Consider the following 20,974-nt stretch of genomic DNA (forward strand, 5'->3'; position numbering starts at 1 on the left):
CGGTCGCCGGCCCACTACTGAGTACGGGTTTCCACTAAAAATGAGAACGGCTCAGCGTGGTTTGTCAGACTTCACACGCCTTTGAGAACATTATGAAGTTAGTAGGTAGTGAGTACCTCAGGCATGAAGGTTTCCTCACGATGCTTTCCTTCACCGTTAAAGCAAACGACATTTAATTGTTTAAAAAGCACTATACCTAACTCCGAAAAGTTAGTCAGTTGGATTTACGGCTGATTCACACCAATTGCTTACACGTGACACGTGTACACACACGTAAACCCCTAACACACCGGGTTACGCATACGTCCACGGTTTACGCAAGCGGTGTGCCATGTTCATAGAGTTCCATACATTACAACGCAATGGTACGCGCTACGTCTGCGCTTACGCAGACTATGTGAACGAGGGTGGGTTCCCTATTAACAACATTTTTTTTTTTTTATTCACTATAGGCAAGCGCTTGACCACAATCACACCTGATGGAAAGTGATGATGTGGTCTAAGATGGGACGCGTTTACCTAGAAGGTGCCTATTCACTCTTGTTTTAAAGATACCCGGATTGTAATTGGTAGGAAACACAGATCGCGGGAGAGTATTCCAAACCTTAGCCATGCGTATGAGGAATGAAGACGCAAAACGTTTCGTGCGTGTAGATGGAATGTCGACGACATAAGGATGGAAACTCGCCCGACGTCTTGCGGTGCGGTGGTAAAATGGTGAAGGGGGGACAAGATCGAAAAGTTCCTGTGCACACTCTCCGAAATATATCCTATAAAACAAACTTAATAATATTTTGTTTTATATACAGAAATTGGAGCGCGAACCACGATGGCTGTCTGCTCATGGGGCTCCTCAACCTCGGCCCGTGTAAGGGTGCTCCCGCCCTCGCCTCACTGCCTCACTTCTATCTCGGCTCCGAGGAATTGCTGGAGTACTTCGATGGAGGCCTCAGCCCCAATAAAGACAAACATGAGAGCTATGCTTATCTTGACGCGGTAAGCAAATTTTAGTAGAGGATCTAAAGCATTGCGCACTGCAAAGTCGGGGTGGAGTCAATGCTCCACCTACGACGCAGCATTGACTTCGAGTGGCCTATTTACAGAACGTTCGTTGACCTCTAGCGTCAGTCAGATGTTTTATTTACATATTGTGAACGTTTAAAAATACAGGAATTTATGGTTTTTTTTATGGCATCTTATCAGTAATCATCAGTACCTACTATCACCTGTCTTGGTAGCGTACTGGTTACACATTGTATTATAGTAGGTATGAATATGAATATAACATGAGTACTTATAAGATATTAACTAGGATGTTGTAATTTTAACTAAGGTTTGGAATACTCTTCCGCGATCTGTGTTTCCTACCAATTACAATCCGGGTATCTTTAAAACAAGAGTGAATAGGCACCTTCTAGGTAAACGCGTCCCATCTTAGACCACATCATCACTTTCCATCAGGTGTGATTCTGGTCAAGCGCTTACCGAATAAAAAAAAAATTTGCAGACCACGGGCGTGGTGCTGAAGGGCGCACAGCGTCTGCAGTTCAACATCGAGCTCCGGAATATGAAGGCTGTCCCGCAGCTGGAGAACGTGCTCACTGGGGTCTTCCCGATGATGTGGATTGAGGAGGTAAACCACTTACGTCCTACAATTTAGTCTATGTTGGTTTATTGGTTTGTTCTTCAATCACGACACAACGGAGCAACAGACCGACGTGATTTTTTGCATGGGTACAGTTAAAGACCTGGACAGTGAGATAGGCTACTTTTATCCCGGAAAATCAGAGTTCCTACAGGATTTTAAAAACCTTAAATCCACGCGGATAGCCGCGGGCATCAGCTAGTTCATTCAAAATTAGTAGTGGTGAGCGCTGTGGTCTTATAAGTGAGAGGACCCAGGTTCAATTCTCAGCAGGGACCGTTTGGGAATTTATAATTTCTAAATTGTCTCTGGTCTAGTGGGAGGATACGGTCGTGGCTAGTTACAACGCTACTGGCAACCGTGGCGCCAAGCGATTTAGCGTTCCGGAACGATACTACGTGTATATGTTACGGGCAATTTGATAAGTCCGGGCACCATTAATAATCGTCGGTCTGTATTAATAATGTCCGGCTTAATTGGGCAATGTGATTAAAACAGCATGATTAATCACTTGTCCCGGCCATTATGAATAATGCCCACCCTATCTTGGGCAAAGTAATAAAATAGTTAAACTGTACTGTGTTAATAGTTGAACTGTAGTGTTTTTGTTTATTAAATGAAAGAACCTAACCTAACCTAACCTTTTTTTTATGCGCGGGAATTACCTAACCTAACCTAACCGAAGCCCCTCCCCCCGCACGTACGATCCCCTGCCAACGTACGTGCGGGGGGAGCGTACAAGTAGGGAATTATTCATACTGCCCGGTCCAAGTGATAAATTCAAGCTATCTCAAACACTGACTTATTACATGGACCACGGGCCGTCGGGCATTATTAATAATTACCGGTCAAAGTGATAAATTAATCACTTTGCCCATCGCTCTTGGGCATTATTAATAATGGCCGGTCCTTATTAATAATGCCCAGTTAATCACGTTGCCCGTAACATATATACTCGTATGTAGAAAAAGATAAGGGGTAAGAACGACCAAGAGTTGAGGTCAGTACTTACCTACAGTTCGCGACAGGTCGACATGGTAGTATTCGGGGTATGAGGCGGGGGGACGCACGTCATCCGCGCTAACCCGCACGGGGTGATTGCCCTGTCAACCTGTCGTGTACCATGTTAACAGTAAACATGAATCTCAATTCCAGGGAGCAGAAATCCCAGCCGACCTCCGCGAGGAGTTGCACCAGGCACACACCCTCCTGGGCTACGTGGAGGCAGTGCGCTGGGCTCTGCTGGGCCTCGCCATCCTGCTGTGCGTCGCAGCTGCCGCGTGCGTGTCGCGCGCCGGCCTCAGCCCGTGCAAGCGACACCACAGCAGCGTCAGCTTCATACTGAGGCCGGGGAACAACTTTGACGTCAATAAAGGGCAATAGATAATGTGTGTTTTATTTCCCTCTTGGTTTCTTATGCATCCCAGCTAGGTGACATTGAATGATAGCCACCGAGGTCGGTTGGCCCTACATTGCTGCTTCACTGGGTGATAGCAAAGTATTTTTTCGTAGAAAACCTTCAATTGATTATAATTAATTAATGAACTCGGTGGCTATAATTCAGTGTTCGACACTGAGTTAGCGAATCAACCCGCCCTGGTAGAAAGACTTATTTCGCTTGCTCAATCACCCTGATCGTCTGAACTGATGTAGACTTCAAAATGTCATACATGTCTACTACTAACCTACGTGCGTACATACCTAGTACTACGTCGTCGTGACAAAAACTACTTACATAAATGGAAAACTACTGAGTTCTCCAAAATATTCTCAAAGGTCAAGAAGTCAATCCGCATTCTTGGCCAGCGTGGTAGACTATGGCCAAACCCTTCTCATTTTGAGAAGAAACCCGTGTTCATTAATAGAACGGCGCTATGTTGATCTTGATGATGATAATCTCACAAACCAAACATAACTTCCAATAAATATTTAAGTGTAGGATTGTTGAACTCACTGCGTTAAATTGCCATTTTTGGATAGCCTCCAAAAGAGCGGTAAAAGAAACTTAGCCTACTTGTCTTGCCTAGGAAAATAAAGCTTTAATACAATATATTGAAGTTTCAGTTTCTCACGCAGGCTCCAAAATCTAAATCTAGCAGATTCTTCAGTTATTGCGCCATCAATTATTATGAATGTTTAAATCGATCTGACCCTCGAAAAACTTCAAAGTAAAATGAACCTAAAGACCTTAGGTTCATTTTACTTTGACGTTATTTTGTTTCGATTCTCAAATGAATTGGAGGGAAGTAAAATCTCATACTGAACTTGGCTTATACTAGCCAATTAAAGTTTCCCAATAATCAAAGACAACTTTATATACAAAATTAATCATATATTTAGTCAGTATCATCGCCAGAGAAGGTGCCTCGTCCGCTGGAGTTCTCCGAGTCCATGGCCACGTCTTCCTGCTTCGGAGACAGCTCGCCCACTGACTTTATACAGCGAATTGTGTACTTGTTGAAGTCACATCTGGAACAAGCAAATTTTTTTTTTATTTAGATGCAAGTTTGCCTTCGACTGATATCACCTGGCGGTAAGTAATGATGCAGTCTAACCTTAATTAACCTGTAAGGGTTAACACGCCTTTGGTTTCTACACGGCATCATACCGGAACGCTAAATCACTTAGCGGCGCGGTTTTGCCGGTAGGGTGGTAACTAGCCACGGCCGAAGCCTCCCACCAGGCCAGACCAGAGATTTAGAAATTATAAAATTCCCAACCTACCACTAGTAAGATCACAGCGCTTACCACTGCACCACGGACGTCAAAGTAATAATTACTAGCCTGCGACTTCGTCCGCGTGGACTACACAAATTTTAAACCCCTGTTTTACCTATCGGATTTTTTCCTTTACTTGTGCTATAAGACCTACCTACCTGCCAAATTTCATGATTCTAGGTCAACGGGAAATACGCTATAGATTTTTCCGACAGACGGACAGACAGACAGACAGACAGCAAAATGATCCTATAAGGGTTCCGCTTTTCCTTTTGAACCCAAATAAATAGGCACAGTTGGTTTTCATTCATGCTACACCTAGCTACCCCAAGACCTTGACAACAACCGATTGAATGACAGATTATATCACTCGCTACTTATATTGTGTGTACGAGCAACACGCAATCGCCATTGTACTGGTAGAACGAAACTTCGGAAACTAGTACCAAAGTTTCCTTTACGTACGTTGTAACTTGTAGTAGTAGTCCGGTCAAATTAGAGAGAAAAACCTACCAAGTGCGAGTCAGACTCGCCCACTGAGGGTTCAGTACTCGGGTATTTTTTCGGCAGATGGACAGACGGACAGCCGGACAGACGGACAGACAGACAACAAAATGATCCTATTCCGTTCCTTTTTCCTTTTGAGGCACGAAACCCTAAAAATAGTGGTAAGTTTGCAATAAAAATATTGGTGGAGATTTGAATGCACCATTACAAATAAAAAATCAAAAGCCCCCATAGATACTGTCTGCAAAAAAGTTATTCAAGGTCATAATTTTCGTTTTTTTTTTTGGAGTTTTCTTGTAAACGGCATGTTTTATCAAAAAGTAGGTCAAACAAAAATTGTGTATCATAAAATTATCAACAAAATTGTCTTACATACTTTTTTTCTAAGAATTTTCCTGAGATATCGCGATTATAAAATTGAAGGAGTTACCAATATTTAGCTCTGTGGAAATTTTCGTTACTTGAAATGTCTATTTTGACCGGACTTTAGTTCTATAGAGAGTGTTCTTACGAAACACTCAAATACTGCTTCAACTTTGTCGGAACAACCCACTCAAACCCGATGTACAGCTGAGCTGAATTGCACTTGTTGGAAACCAATATCGTAAAAGTTAGTCTACCTCGACTGCTCAAGCGGTTATTTTCCTATTACAAAGTTACTTTCCTATTGCAGCCAAAGTAGAACAAATTGTAATAATAGTTTTCGACTAAAACTAAAAACTTTTCAAAAATATACCATACTAGAGGATGCCCGCGACTTCGTCCGCGCAGATTTAGGTTTTTAAAGATCCCGTGGGAACTGTTTGATTTTCCGGGATAAAAAGTTGCCATGTCAATTACAGAGACGCAAGCTACCTCGTTACCAAATTTCATACAAATCGGTTGAGCGGATGGGTTTTTGGGAATCCCGTGGGAACTCTGATTTTCTGGGATAAAAAGTAGCCTATGTCCGTCCCCGGGATATAAGCTAACCCTGTACTAAATTTCGTCAGAATCGGTTAAACTGTTGGGCCGTAAAAAGGTAGCAGACAGACAGACAGACACACTTTCGGATTTAGCATGCCCGCGATTACGTTCGCCTGGACTACACAATATTCAAACCCTTATTTTACCCCCTTAGGGGTTGAATTTTCAATAACCCTTTCTTAGGGAATACCTACGAAATAGCTCTATCTGCCAAACAGCCCGATCATTTCTGCAGTATTGGAAGACCGGACTAGCTCTCGCTATATTAATAGTCAATAATAATTTTATTATTATCATACTAATATCCATGAAGGACGGTTATCTATCATTTAGTCAGGCGACAGGCATGAGTCGGTCAGGGTCAAAATCTTTTTAGGGTTCCATAGCTCCACAGAAAAAATGACCCCTTGCCCCTTATAGCATCAATTCGTTGTCTGTCTGTCCGAATGTCGTGTCTGTCAAGACAATCATAATTCCTATAGAGTCTTGTTGACCTAGAATCATGAGATTTGGCAACTATCAATGTCTTATAGCACAAATACCTAAAGAGAAAATTCGAAAACCGTGAATTGGTTACATCACAAAAAAAATAGTTATTTCTTGTACGATGGTCTGGAACCGTTCGTGTGCGAAACTGACTCGCACTTGATCGGTTTTTAGGGATCCATACCTCAAAAGGAAAAACGGAACCCTTATAGGACAGACAGACAGACAACACTTTGTTGTCTGTCTGTCTGTCTGTCAAGAAACCTATAGGGTACTTCCCGTTGATCTAGAATCATGAAATTTGACAGGTAGGTAGGTCTTATAGCACAAATACAGGAAAAAATCTGAAAACTGCGAATTTGTGGTTACTTACGTCATTTAAAAAAAATGTGTTTCAATTTTCAAAGTAAGATAACTATACCAAATGGGGTATCATATGAAAGGGCTTTACCTGTACATTCCTAAAACAGATTTTTATTTATTTTTATGTATATAATTTTTGATTTATCGTGCAAAATGTTGGAAAAATACCCGAGTACGGAACCCTCAGTGCGCGAGTCTGATTCGTACTTATCCGGTTTTGTGTATCGCCAATTAGCTGCGGCATGAGTATTCTCTTTACATATTCGCATGTTACTAGTTCGAAGCGATTATTATCATGGTCTGCGATAGGTTTGATGGATTGCCATGACGTAATATAAAAATTAGCGGGTTTTGCTTAGTATTTGCTTATTTGATGTTGCTTTGTAACTAGATTGAAAACAATTATATTAAACTCTTGCAATAATAAACAACTTAATTTTAAACGTGGATGGACGAGGATTTTGATGAACTATTTAAAAAACCGGCTAAGTGCGAGTCAGACTCGCGCACCGAGGGTTCCGTACTCGGACATTTTGCACGATAAATCAAAAACTATTAAGTATGCGTAAAAATAAATAATAATCTGTTTTAGAATATACAGGTAAAGCCCTTTCATATGATACGCCATTACCCCACACACTACCAACCCGTTCCAAATTACTCGGTAATATCTAACTTTACTACTCAATCTTTGAATCTTTGTATAATTTACGATTCGTTATGCGTTATCAATTTTATCTTACACTTGACCTTATCCAAAAACAGTAAGTATGACTGTTATCAATTTATCAGAGCGCGTGACGTGTGTTATGTAATAAAATAACTATTTAAAAAACCGGCCAAGTGCGAGTCAGACTCGCGCACCGAGGGTTCCGTACTTGGGTATTTTTCCGACATTTTGCTCGATAAATCAAAAACTATCACATCACACTAATATTATAAAGGCGAAAGTTTGTTTGTATATGTGTGTATGTATGTGTGTGGTTATATGTGTGTGTGTCTATGGTGAACAGAACAGCTGTTTTGAGGCCTCCATCTTTAACCGAAGTGTATTAAAGGCGCTTAGTTAGTGCTTCTGTCTTGCTTTTTTGCTGCCAACTGCAAGAAATCTCTTGCCGACTCATTTTTGGAAACGAGAAGAAAAATTCCTAGAATTTACAAAAATTACTTACATTTTACTGAGCTGCGAGTATTTCACGGTAAGAACTTTCTCCAACGCCAGAAGTACGCTTTGAGGGAACTTCTTCCTCGCCGTCACAATACTCTTGACCCACAGTAGAAGGTGCTCCAAATGTCTGCTGTCTTCTAGAAGACGCGCTATCGAACTCAGAAGGCGGTGTGCGTAGTCCTCTTCTAGGCTTGCAACGGTTAATCCAACTGAAACAAATCATTAAAATGGATATTTCGATTAGGGCCATTTTGTGCATATCACCACAGACGAATAGTCCCTTGGAAGTGATCTGGAAAGGCAAAGTTTAAAGCCTTTTTGATTTGAATGCTAAGCTTTTCATTCAGCAGGTAGGTACTGTTTTTATTTATTCAGATACAAGTTAGCTCTTGACTGCATTCTCACCTGGCGGTAAGTGATGATGCATTCTAAGATGGAAACGGGCTAAACTGAAAGATATATGGCGATTTTTATTAAACCCATACACCTATGGTATCTACACGGCATCATACCGGAACGCTAAATCACTTGACGGCATGGTTTTGTCGGTAGAGTGGCAACTAGCCACCGCTGAAGCCTCCTACCAGACAAACGTGCTCGCCGAGGCATAGGAGTGAATCACCGTTAACTTCTAAATCCGGGCTAGTAGGTAATAACAGAAACCCAAATTATTTAGTGTCCCGGGAATCGAATCCAGGACCTCGTCATCTGCAGTCGAACATGCTAACCACTAGACCAACGAGGTAATAAAACATTATACTCACTGTCAATAGGTGGCACGGCCTCAACGCACTGTTGAATGACGTCATGTTCGTTCAACTGCAAGGCCCCTATTAGCGCGGGGCCCCAGGATTTCTCTTCCAGCAGCCGTTTGACCGCTAGTGGGGTTGAACCAGTCTCTAATCGGTATGGCCTGAATGGGCAAAACGGGGATTTTTACACTTCAATATTATATTGCAGATAAATTAATCATGGTACGGTACCCGAAATACCACGATAAATAACTAAGCCACGAAATAATCTTGAAATCATTATTTTTTAAACAATATATTTCAATGTTTCAGGAGTCAAAATTAAACAGATAAGCGATAAATCATATTTTATTATTGTTAACAGGGGAATGGGGGGGGGGGGAGATCTTTTTAAGACTCCTATTAGCGGGAGGCCCCAGGATTTCATTGGATGAATTCCCAGGGAAAAATGGGGAAAAACTTTTTTTACCAAACTGCGGCAAAGCGGCAAAGGAAGGGTTATGATTAAAGAACCTTTTGGAAGTTGATAGCGCTATCTTGATGTGATTTAGGTCTCGCGTAGATTTCGGGAGGACATTCCAATAATTCGTTCCAAATATTTTAATAATACCCGCTTTTCTCAGTGACGCTTATGGTTCTATTGTGGGTAAAAATTACAAAACTAATATTTTTCTAATAAGGATATGATCACAAACCTGAAAGTACCATCCATGCCGGCGTTCTGACTGTAGAGTAAAAGACCTTCTGTTGCAGCGACCGCGAAGCTCTCGCCCGTTGGCGAAAAGCGAACGCAGTGCACTCGCACCTGGGGATACATTCTATATGGTCACTTTGTTTATTAGCCCAGGCGATATAAGCTCCGCTGAGCGGGATCGCGAGCGAGCCGATTCTACTCAGAGGTGGAGACATCAGGGCGTTGATCAACGTCCCGATCCGTCTATCCAATAGTCCCTGGCGCTAGGACTTTGAGGTCAGCGACCTTGAGAAGTCGGCAGCTTGCTGTGGCACAAGCTGCCGTGCCTGCATGCAGGTGCATGAGGGCAGGGAAGTACATTCTCCAGGAGGAGCCCAATGGGCGCCGCGCGAGGCACCGGCGCACGTTCGTCAGAGTTCCCCGAGCTTCTCAATATGTGCTGAGGAGGGCCACCGAAGGGTAGAAATCCCACATAACCCGAGCGGGTATCTTCAGAAGATTTCCCACTCGAAAAAAAGGCGGTTTGAGATAAATGAGACCTCGACATAAATAACGTAGTTCTGATTTTTGACACATATTGTGTTCCTTATGCTCTTAGAAGTATCTCTACATAAGTGTCCATCTAAAGGACGTCGGCTTCCGCCTTGCCCCCACAAATGTCTTTGAATAGTAAGGGATAGTACCAAAACTGGAGTGGAGACCGCGTACCGGTATGCGCAGTGTGGGACAACCTCCAGCCCGCTGGACGATGATCTGAAGAAGGTAGCGGGGAGCGGGTGGATGAGGAAGGCGGAGGACCGTGTTTGGGGGCGCGCTCTTGGAAAGGCCTATGTCCAGCAGTGGACGCTTACAGGCTGATGGAATTGCCAAAACTATAAGTTTCTTCTCCCGCCTTGACTCCCGACAGTCTCACGTTGACTCCCTTCCAACTTTTCCCTATTCTCAACCAGTAGTAATAGCCAATCACTGTCAGACCATATATCCGTCATTTTTCCCCCTTTGTAACCAATACTCCTGATCTTGTCTATATTTATCTCTTACCCTTCCATCTCTTTCATACATACCTCAGGTTTAACTCTCCTATCGGCCATGTCTCCCGCCTTCACTCCCGGCAGTCTCACGTTGACGTCACCCCCTTCCAACTCCTCCCTATTTTCTACGAGTGCCATATTGCCGAATTCCGTTAGAAGGCGGCGGTTTATGAAGTCCTGAAAAAGATTATTATTAATAGAAAAGATAAAACTTCTATTATTGCTTTTAAAAATATAAAAGAAACATTTATCTTACTCTACATAATTCAGTCTCCAAAGTTTTCAATTTCAATAAATGACATGGGAGGCTTATGGTAAGTAAAGTATGAAATAATAAAAACATCACCTCATTCCCTCGCAGGCTAAATCTTATAGATAATATATGTGTTTGTCTCTTTTTAGTATCGCCAGTTTCAAATCACAACGGTACTAAAGAAGTTTTCATTTCAAAAACAATGTAAAAGCAGCAAATACATATGAGTGCCTGTACAAGATAACATATAAGTTCTTTAAAATGCCATGTCATATTGTTCGTGAGCTACCTATGTGTAAAAGAAATAAAGCTTACGTTGACAGCATCCAAAGATCGGTTCTGCGTGATGACAAACTTCTTGATAAGGACGGATTCCTTGACGCTATACAAGCACACGTGTTTGGAGTTGCCCGCGCCGAGGATGGCAGACCCGTCCGCCGAATAGCAAATAGTCGTAAACGCCCTGAAAATCCATACACATATTATAAATGCGAAAGTGTGTCTGTCTGTCTGCTACCTTTTCATGGCCCAACAGTTTAACCGATTCTGACGAAATTTGGTACAGGGTTAGCTTATATCTCGGGGACGGATATAACCTACGTTATATGCCGGAAAATCAAAGAGTTCCCACGGGATTCCTAAAAATCCATCCGCTTAACCGATTTGTACGAAATTTGGTACCGAGGTAGCTTGCGTCCCTGTAATTGACATAGGCATTTTATCCCAGAAAATCAAACAGTTCCCACGGGATTTTTAAAAACCTAAATCTAGCGGACGAAGTCGCGGGCATCCTCTAGTACATAATATTTCTATTTATGATTATAAACTCTATTGTTAGGGTTTCGTACCTCAAAAGGAAAAAAGAACCCTTATACGCGGGTTTGACCAGTTTTTTTATTTAGTTTTAACTAGAGGACGCCCGCGACTTCGTCCGCGTGGATTTAGGTAGTTTAGGAACCGTTTGATTTTCCGGGATATAAAGTAGCTCTGTACCGAATTCCGTCAGAATCGGTTAAACTATTGGGCTGTGAAATGTAGCAGACAGACAGACAGACACACTTTCGCATTTATAATATTAAAGTATGAAAGTATGGATTACTCACTTGGTTTTGAGCAGTTTTCCAGGAGTCACCAGGTCCGTGTCCGCTCTGCCGGATCCCAGATCATTTCTGCCCTCAATGCTCCCCGTCTGATCCGATGTGACCACATTGAAGAACGATATGTTACCGTCTAGTGTCGATACCGCGATCTAAAATACGAAGTGTTGATTTGTATAAAAAACCGGCCAAGTGCGAGTCAGACTCGCGCACCGAGGGTTCCGTACTCGGGTATTTTTCCGACATTTTGCACGATAAATCAGAAACTATTATGCTTAAAAATAAATAAAAATATTTTTTAGAAATTACAAGTAAAGCCCTTTCATATGATACCCCCACTTGGTGTAGTTACCTTACTTTGAAAATTAAAACACATTTTAATTTTTTTTCTGTGATGTAACCACAAATTCACGGTTTTCAGATTTATTCCTTTACTTGTGCTATAAGACCTACCTACCTGCCAAACATAATTCTAGGTCAACGGGAAGTACCCTATAGGTTTTCTTGACAGACACGACGGACGGACGGACGGACGGACGGACGGACAGACAGACAGACAACAAAGTGATCCTATAAGGGATCCGTTTTTCCTTTTGAGGTACGAAACCCTAAAAATATGACTTCTAAAAATATTAAATCTGGAAAACTAAGAAAATAAAGGATCCTTTTGAATGGCCAGAACTTGATGAAAAACAAGGAAAGCTTGGATTCTCGAAATTACACATACTAGACTTGAAATTAAGATAAAATCAAAGATAGTATAACTCTTCGCCAGCAGATCTGAAGGCAACTAGGCATCACCACTAAGCATTATGATCTCCTAGTACCATAAGCTTGATCAGAAGAGAAAGAAGAGAAATAGTCTAGAAATAACATACCTCTTCACCATCAGGCCTGAAGGCGACTTGCAAGGCGTCCGACGTCAGCCGTATAGTGTCACAGTCAGAGCTGGTTTCAATGCAGTTCCACAATCGGACGGTCTTGTCCCACGAGGCTGAAGCGAGGCGCGAGCTGGACAGGTTTGGACTAAAGGCCAGACTTGCTACTGGGGCTTCATGGCCTGCTAGTACCTGTGGATTTAGAAATATAATACTGAAACCTTGCATCTTATTTTCTATACATATAACAAAATTGTAGAAAAGTGGTGTCTGTACAATGGAAATATATAAAAAAAAGTGGCAGGGGTTGTTATTATATCGATGCCGAACCCGAAATTGTAATTAATTTTTTTTTTGTCTGTTTGTCTGTGTGTTTGTGCACACTAATATCAGAAACGGCTTATTCGATTTAGATACGGTTTTCTCTAATATATTGTAGTAAGCTTCACTTAACATTTAGTGTTTATTTCATGTCAATTAGTTCATAAATAAAAAAGTTATGTCAATTTAAAGAATCACGGCGAACATTCACCATTCCACGCGAACGAAGTCGCGGGCACAGCTAGTCTGTAAATAATTATTGACGAAGCTGTAAATATTAAAATGGTTCTTTTGTTTTGCTTAAAACTCGCACCATCAAATTTTAATTTTAAATTAATTAATAAATTTTAAAATTTAATCAAAAATAATTATTAGGGCTGTTGGAAGAAACCTCTATAGTATAAATAACTTGTCCTTTGTGGAAGCTTTAAATATTGAAATGGTTTTTGTTTCGTTTAAAACTTGCACTATCAAAATTAAATTTTCCCAAATATTACTATGCACGTCTTTTCATTGCGTGTTTTAGTTTTAACTTTTCGCACATGAATAAATAAATAAATTACTTAAGTGAAGTTAACGTTAGATGTCAAACATTGTTATCATTTGAAAGCTATATTAATCATGAAACCCATACTAATATTATAAATGCGAAAGTGTGTGTTTGTCTGCTAGCTTTTAGCCGCCCAACATTTGAGCTGATTTTGATGTTTCGTACAGAGTTTACATCCTGGGGTTGGACATATGCTACTTTTTATGTTATTTTATTTTTAAAGAGTTTCCACGGTTATTCTTAAAGGTCCATTCTTTTAACCAATTTGTATGAAATTTGGTATAGAGATAGATTGTGTCCCGGAAATTGACATAGTCAGCTTTTTTAAAAAAGCAAAGTTTCCATGGGATTTTTCAAAAAACCTAAATCAAGTCGCGGGCATCATTTAGATTCTAGTAGTTACTTAAGAGTATATTCTGACCTCAAGAAGCTTGCCAAACTTGATGGACCAAACGAATATCTCGAACACATCCTGTCCACCCGCGGCACACAGCTCGCTGCTCGAGTCCACGGCCACACATCCGAATTGAACAAGGCTCGGTGAAGTCAGAGTTCGGAAGTTGCGGTACCTATAATGTACAGATAATATTACATATTTATATATTTCAAATCCATTTAGTTTATCATTTATATGTTTTGATGTACAATAAAGAAAATTTTACTTTTACTTTTTACTTTAATAAAATTATCCAAAGGGTTTACTAAGAGGATTTTTTATTGGCCGACCGAGCTGGTTCTTTTCGGCTTTCGGAATGAGTGGTAATTATTTTGTTGACTCAAAAGCACTAGTAAAATTTATTTCAGTAAAATGCTCCTATACCAATGAGTCTACGAAAAAACGCCCTAAAGGACGAATTTTCTGAGGCCTTAATCCACGCGTACTAAGGCTGAGATCTATGGACCGTACTTTTACTTTGCTCAGACTTAAGCTTCAGTTAAAACGAGACGGTTTTATGTCAACAGTATAGCGCTGTCTCGTTTTAACAGTGACTTAAGTCTGAGTAAAGACAAAGAGATCTCAACCTAAGTCGCAGGTATCAGATAGTATCCTAACCAGTTCCAGACTTACCTCGTAAGATCATAACACCTCACAGTCCCATCCAACGACGAGGAAACAAAGAACTTCTTATTGGCGCTGAACACCAGACTGGTGACCGTGGACTTGTGCTCCCCAAAGGTCACGAAGCAGAAGCCAGAGGTCGTGTTCCACACCTTGACCTTGCCGTCGTACCCGCCCGTCACGATGTAGAGGCCGTCGGGTGAGTACGCGAGGCAGGTCATGTCTAGCGCGTGGCCTTGCTGCTTCATCACATATTGTTCACCTGAGTGACAATTGGAGACGGTGGGTGGATCAACTAAATTTCTTTCTTTCTTTTCAAAGGGACTTTTCAAAGTTTTTTTAGGGTTCCGTACCTCAAAAGGAAAAACGCAACCGTTATAGGATCACTTTGTTGTTTGTCTATCCGTCTGTCTGTCAAGAAACCTATAGGGTACTTCCCGTTGACCTAGAATCATGAAATTTGGCAGGCAGGTAGATCTAGTATAAAATATGTTTCAATTTTCAAAGTATGATAACTATACCAAGTAGGAAAATATGAAAGGGCTTTACCTGTACATTCTAAAACAGATTTTTATTTATTTTTATGTGTAATAGTTTTTGATTTATCATGCAAAATGTTTGAAAAATACCCGAGTTCGAAACCCTTAGTGCGCGATTCTGACTCGCTTTTGACCGGTTTTTTTAAAAGACTAGCGCATGACTGCAATCAGACCCGCTGGCAAGTGATGGTGCAGCCTAATATGGAGCGCGCTTGCCTAAAAGAGGCCTATATTCACTGTTGACTTGAATGTACTCAATACTAAAATTTGAGGGGATAACTGATGCTGGAAGGGCGTTCGATTCGTAGAACGATTCAAATGATTTTTTGACTTCAAAATTCATTCCTACCAATAATATATCGCCGGCTCACTACTAAGTACGGGTCTCCTCTCAGAATGAGAAGGGTTTGGCCGTAGTATACCACGCTGGGCAAGTGAAGTAGTAAGTAAGTAATTAGTAGATAGTAAAAATTAGTAGTAAGTAGTAATAGAAAGTAAAGCAAGGATTGGCAGACTTCACACAATGAATCTCTAATGAAAAAATTAGGAAAGGCCTATGTCCAGCAGTAGACACTTACAGGCTGATGGAATAGAAAAAATGGAAAAATGAAGAGTATTTAACGTGTGCGAATCTTTAAGGGAGAAAATAAATGAGAAATTGGAATGAATGTGTAATGAGAAACAGAATGGGATAAACGACAGATATCAATATAATGGCCTCGGGTATTGGATAAGGTGTTAATATTTCTTATATCGACACATGAGATTAGAATAAAATCCTCGCAATAATTGCTGTATCCAAGATACTTACTCTGCCATTCCCATACAAGCAGCTGTCCTATGTTGGGACATCCGAACGCTATCCAGTCTCCCTGACCAGACATTGCGATGCTGCTAATCCTGTGCTCCGATATACTGAGCGTGTGGATTAGATTCACGTCCGGCATCTCGTGCAGGAAGAATATGCCGGTTGAGAAACCTATGACAACGGAAACAGGTTGAAATCATAAGATACTAACTATTACTACGTAAGCGACACACTCCTCCACGAATTTACCGTCGTGGCCTGCAAAATAATGACACGGCTACTGGCACTGCCACGCTAGCGTCACTCGATTTCACCTTATTTCACGTGAGCGAGAAGCATTGATTTTGCTTACGTAAATCGTTGTCCTCAGCTCTAACGTGACACAGATAGACACAAAGACACCCTTACACAAGAGCGCACACGACCGCACGCATGCACGCACGCACGCACGCCCGGACGCACACACACACCCACACTAGGTACATACTGTCTGTCTGTCTGTCATGTCTGTCAAGACCCATCAAGGGAATCAAAACCTATAGCGTACTTCCCGTTGACCTAGAATCATGAAAATTGGCAGGTAGCAATTCTTATAGTTGCACTAGTAAAGGAAAAAATTTAAAACACCATTTTGTGGTTACATGACAAAAGAATTAAAGTGTTATTTCATGGTACGGACCCCTTAGTTTGTGAGTCCGATACGCAATTATGCGGTTTTTTGATATGCATGGAATTTTTGACATGTATTTCGGATAGTTTAGCACACACTAACCTGTAACCAATATCTTAGTGCTCTTATGATAGGCGGCCGCAGACACCCTACATTTGTAGTCCGCATTTCGTATCGCGTCGCCAACATAGTGTCGCCCTAACTTCTTATATAGCAGTCTCTTTTCATCTTCTTTTACGTCCTTTTTATCTTTTTCAGGCCCCATGTTCGCGTCTTCATCACTTTCCTGAATATAAAGAAATCAAAATTATTTTCTAAGATTAAAGGGTAATGAGCCGTTAGACCTAAATTAACCACAACTTATCGCATCAACTATTTGGTACGAAGGTAGCTTGAATCCCAGAGATGGGCATGGAATACTTTTATCCAGGAAAATCAAAGAGTTTTTCTAAAAACAGGGATTTCTAAAAACCTAAATACACCCAGATAAAGTAAAATCCCCACAAGACTTTTTAAAAACCTAAATCCATGTAAACGAAGTTGTGAACACTATGTATTTGGTACATAGGTAGTTTGAATCTCAGAGATGGACAAAGAATAGTTTTTATCCTGGTCGAAGTCGAAAAAATCGAAGTCTTATAGGGTTCTTAAAGAACCCTTATAGGATCACTTTGTTGTCTGTCTGTCTGCTCGTCTGTCATGTCTGTCAAGAAAACCTATAAGTAGGTACTTCTCGTTGACCTAGAATCATGAAATTTGAAATTAATTGGCAGGTAGGTAGGTTTTATATAGGTAGGTTTGGCAGGTAGGGTAGCACAATTAAAGGAAAAAATCCGAAAACCACCGTGAATTTGTGGATATATCACACAAAAAAAAAAATTAAATGTGTTCACAAAAATTTTTACCCACCACATATAGATGGCGCAGACCGTTATTAACTTGCAGAGTTCTACATAAAGTGTTAGGTATATCTTGTATGATGATACGAAACTCTTCGCATGCGAGTCCGACTCGCACTTGACCGGTTTTTCTTACAACCGGGACTTCTAAAAACCTTAATGCAGATAAAATAAAACATAACTAAAAGCACTCACATATTCTTTGTCCTTCTCAATAACATTCCGTTCATCAACATCATCGTCTTCCAACTCCGCTTCCTTCTGGAGCTTCCTCCGTTTCTGATGCGATATTTGAACCGCTGACGTCACCAGATCCTCCGAATCTATACTAGCCTCCCACAAGCAAACCTGGCCATTACGACTAACAGTAATAAGGTCCAAACTCTTCTGTTCAAAGAAGACACCCACAATCTTATCCGTGTGGCCACTTAAGGAGTACATGTTGATGTTATCGAGGTACTCTGAGGTGTATATTTTGGTGGTGGTGTCTTTGGACCCAGCAGCAAGTAGCTTGCCGCAAGTCGACCAGTCCAGGCAAGTGACTTCGTCGTGTGCCTTTTTGAATACGCGCTTCATTATGAAAGAACGGAACTCGCCCGTGAAACTACTTGGTGCTGTCATTATGAACACTGCAAGTCGAAAAAATTATAATATGAGTATAAAATGGAGTTATTAGGTATTTAGGAGGTTTTAGGTATCACTTTGCTGTCTGTGTCTGTCGTGCCTGTCAAGAAACCTACAGGGTACTTCCCGTTGCCTTAGAATCATGAAAGATAAGTAGATAAGTCTTGTGACACAAGTAAGGGGAAAAATCCGTAAACGGTGAATTTATGTATACATATAAAAATTAAAAAAAAATTGTTTCAATTTTCAAAGTAAGATACCTATGCCATGTGGGGTATTAGATGAAAGGGCTTTACCTGTATATTCTACAACAGATTTTTATTTATTTTTATGCATAATAGTTTTTGATTTATCGTTCAAAATGTCGAAAAATTACCCGAGTATGGAACCCTTGGCGGTTTTTTTAACAATATTAGCACAAACCATTATGAGGTTAGTTTAGCGCATTTTCGGAAAGCAATTGGCAACACGGCAATCCTCCTCAAAAAATAAATACTGTTCATTGTCATACCCGTGTCATCACAGCATGCTGCAAACAGGTTTCCATCGGGGCTAAACTTGACTGCATTCACTTGCTGCTTGAACTTGTACCTGTGTATGACGGTGCATGTTTGCAGACTTATCATTTGCGCTTCACCCTCTGAAACAATGGTTCACAATTGTTGTTTATCTTAGCTTAAAGCGTGAGTCATTGGTTCAGTGCAAATGGCTAGTGTGCTGGACAATGAAAAGAGCAACTGCCGAGTTTCTTGCTGGTTCTTCTCGGTAGGGAAGGCATTTCAAACCAGTGGTAAATGCTCTTGAGGATTCAAAAGTACTTGTAAAAGTCTAATTGAATAAAATATTTTGAATTTGAATTTATGGCCAAATACTTTTCATTTTGTGATGCAATATAATGTAGTATCACTACATAGTATAAAATAAAGTCGCGTCTCGCCCTCTGTCTCTCTTTACGCTTAGAGCTTTTAAGCTACTATAGTTAAATATAATTTTGTGTTAATTTGTTGAATAATGACATTATGAATTGTTCAAGATGTTATGATTGATCGGAAGAAATCAAGCCAACTGAGAGCTTTCATCGAAAAACCTGTCTTATTTTGAAATATAAACACACTAATATTTACATTGCACCCATGCAAAGCTGGGGCGGGTCTCTAGTTCTTAATATATGTATATATTAAGCTGTTAAGAATAAAAAGCTATTGGTTTTGCAGTTTTTTTTAACTCCCCTGGATTTTTTCATTTGTCAGGATAAAAAATAGTTTTTGCCACTTTCCACTTCAACTATGGAAAAGTCATGCTCTGTTGCTGCATCAATTGGAAGACAAACCTACACACTTTCGCATTCATATTACATATTAGTGGGATAAATAATGTCAATGTGTGTAGTAGTGAACAAAGTATCCTTACTTTCATTAATTGCAAGGAGAACAGATCCATTTGGGGAGACATCAATGGCAGTGTAATTAAAATGACTCTCGATCGGTAGTGTGTTGCTTTTGTTTCTAGAAATAAAAATAATTATCTGAAATAAATTCAGTACAGTGAAATATTTGATAAAACTCAGATTTTGCATTTTTTTAGGGTTCCGTACCTCAAAAGTAAAAACGGAACCCTTATAGGTTCACTTTCTTATCTGTCTGTCTCTCTATCTGTCTGTCTGTATGTCCGTTTGTCTGTCGTGTCTGTCAAGAAAACCTATAGGGTACTTCCTGTTGACTACTGACACTATCTGTGAGAAGCCAGGGTCAGTTGCTAGTTTGTTGTTACTTAATGATAAGTTAGAGAAAACTTACTGTTTAAGATTGTATACTGTAATTTTATTGCCAACAGGACTGATCACACAATTTCCATCATTTGTAAATAGTATATCTCCTCTCCGATAGACTGTGCCCAGCAAATTTTGAAACTGAAATAAAAGTTTAAAAAATTATGTACTCAATATATCATAAGTATAGAGATAGAACAGAATTTTCGCACAGTTAAAATAAATTATAAATATTCTTGTGAAAGAATTAATTTCACAAGAATATTTATAATTTATTTTAACTGTGCAACTAAAGATCTAAAGAAACCTATTAGATTCATGGTAGTAGCTGCGTCCGGGGTTTTTAAAGATTAAAAGTAGGTAGCTTATTAAGTATTTGTATCCATTCTTCACGAATATTATACAATAGAAGATAGTAGAATGTATGTATACCTATCACAGATATGTAGGCACCAATAACAACATGGATTACTATGAATTGAAATAGAATACTTAAACAAATTACCCATTATTACAAAAGATCTAGATTCTAGGCGGTGATTGATGGGCATGATCCTCAAGACCCTGGTGTTATATCTCCTTGGGTTAAAAGGCTTAACAGTTAGACTAAATAAGGCTCTATGGGTCCTCTAAATGTTTAAAAAATAAAATAACTGTTGCTCTGGTATAGGATGAAGAGGATCGAAGATGAAGGTACTAGGTACAGGCAGAAGTGAATATTATACAGAACTAAAATGCGGACATAAGTTTAAACATATTATTTGGATAAGGTAAGAAAAACAAACCTTATAATTAAACTTCATGGCCAATTGAGTGTATACAAATTTTTCGTATAAAAATTATGCATTTATTATAATGTCTTGATTTAAGAACATGAACAACCTAAAATAAAATTCTTCAAAACCAAAACACGCGCTCACAAATGAACACAACAGCTTTGTTGACAGTGACATTGACAGTTCGCTGAAGCCACCACGTGAAAATGACATTGACGTATATTGGAAATATTCAACTTGGACCTTGACTATCTCTATGACTTGGACCATCTTCGACTCCTAATGGACTTATCTCTACTATTTATTTGATTTTTTGGAATGGAATTTTTAGGCCTTGGTCTCTTTATCTTTCCATTCATGCGGAGAACTCCAGAAGCCGGAGCGCAGGTCAAAATTAACTT

General features: G+C 40.1%; 2 protein-coding genes across 3 annotated transcripts in view; one reads left to right on the forward strand and one right to left on the reverse strand.

Moving 5' to 3' along the window:
- The window catches only part of LOC123865936 (sensory neuron membrane protein 2-like), a 35,592-nt gene extending 32,556 nt beyond the window's left edge, over positions 1-3,036 (forward strand). For both annotated transcript variants that reach the window (XM_045907157.1, XM_045907156.1), the window contains 3 exons: positions 810-996; positions 1,508-1,633; positions 2,801-3,036. In XM_045907157.1, coding sequence (XP_045763113.1) covers positions 810-996; positions 1,508-1,633; positions 2,801-3,028 — 541 coding nt within the window. In that variant the 3' untranslated portion in view covers positions 3,029-3,036. The remainder of the gene's footprint in view (positions 1-809; positions 997-1,507; positions 1,634-2,800) is intronic.
- Positions 3,037-3,965: 929 nt separating this feature from the next.
- On the reverse strand, positions 3,966-20,747 carry LOC123865935 (periodic tryptophan protein 2 homolog). The gene is made up of 17 exons (XM_045907155.1): positions 20,583-20,747; positions 19,826-19,938; positions 19,440-19,534; positions 18,541-18,669; positions 17,601-18,034; positions 16,609-16,792; positions 15,840-16,007; positions 14,499-14,751; positions 13,851-13,998; positions 12,559-12,750; positions 11,687-11,832; positions 10,899-11,046; positions 10,364-10,507; positions 9,301-9,410; positions 8,618-8,766; positions 7,858-8,062; positions 3,966-4,114 (listed from the first exon to the last, which is right to left on the reverse strand). The coding sequence occupies exons 1-17, from the start codon at positions 20,598-20,600 to the stop codon at positions 3,982-3,984; spliced, it is 2,769 nt and encodes a 922-aa protein (XP_045763111.1). The 5' UTR covers positions 20,601-20,747; the 3' UTR covers positions 3,966-3,981.
- Between the last annotated feature and the right edge of the window lie 227 nt (positions 20,748-20,974).

This window comes from Maniola jurtina, chromosome 6 (genome assembly GCF_905333055.1).
Source record: "Maniola jurtina chromosome 6, ilManJurt1.1, whole genome shotgun sequence".
In the NCBI taxonomy this organism is placed as follows: domain Eukaryota; kingdom Metazoa; phylum Arthropoda; class Insecta; order Lepidoptera; family Nymphalidae; genus Maniola; species Maniola jurtina.

Bases quoted from the DNA above. Each gene is read 5' to 3' on its own strand.
- LOC123865935 (XM_045907155.1), bottom strand. The intron at 11,833-12,558 runs GTATGTTATTTC...TTCGTATTTTAG, and splicing joins TCAGGCCTGATGGTGAAGAG to ATCGCGGTATCGACACTAGA. The intron at 10,508-10,898 runs GTAAGCTTTATT...AATCTTTTTCAG, and splicing joins GATCTTTGGATGCTGTCAAC to GACTTCATAAACCGCCGCCT.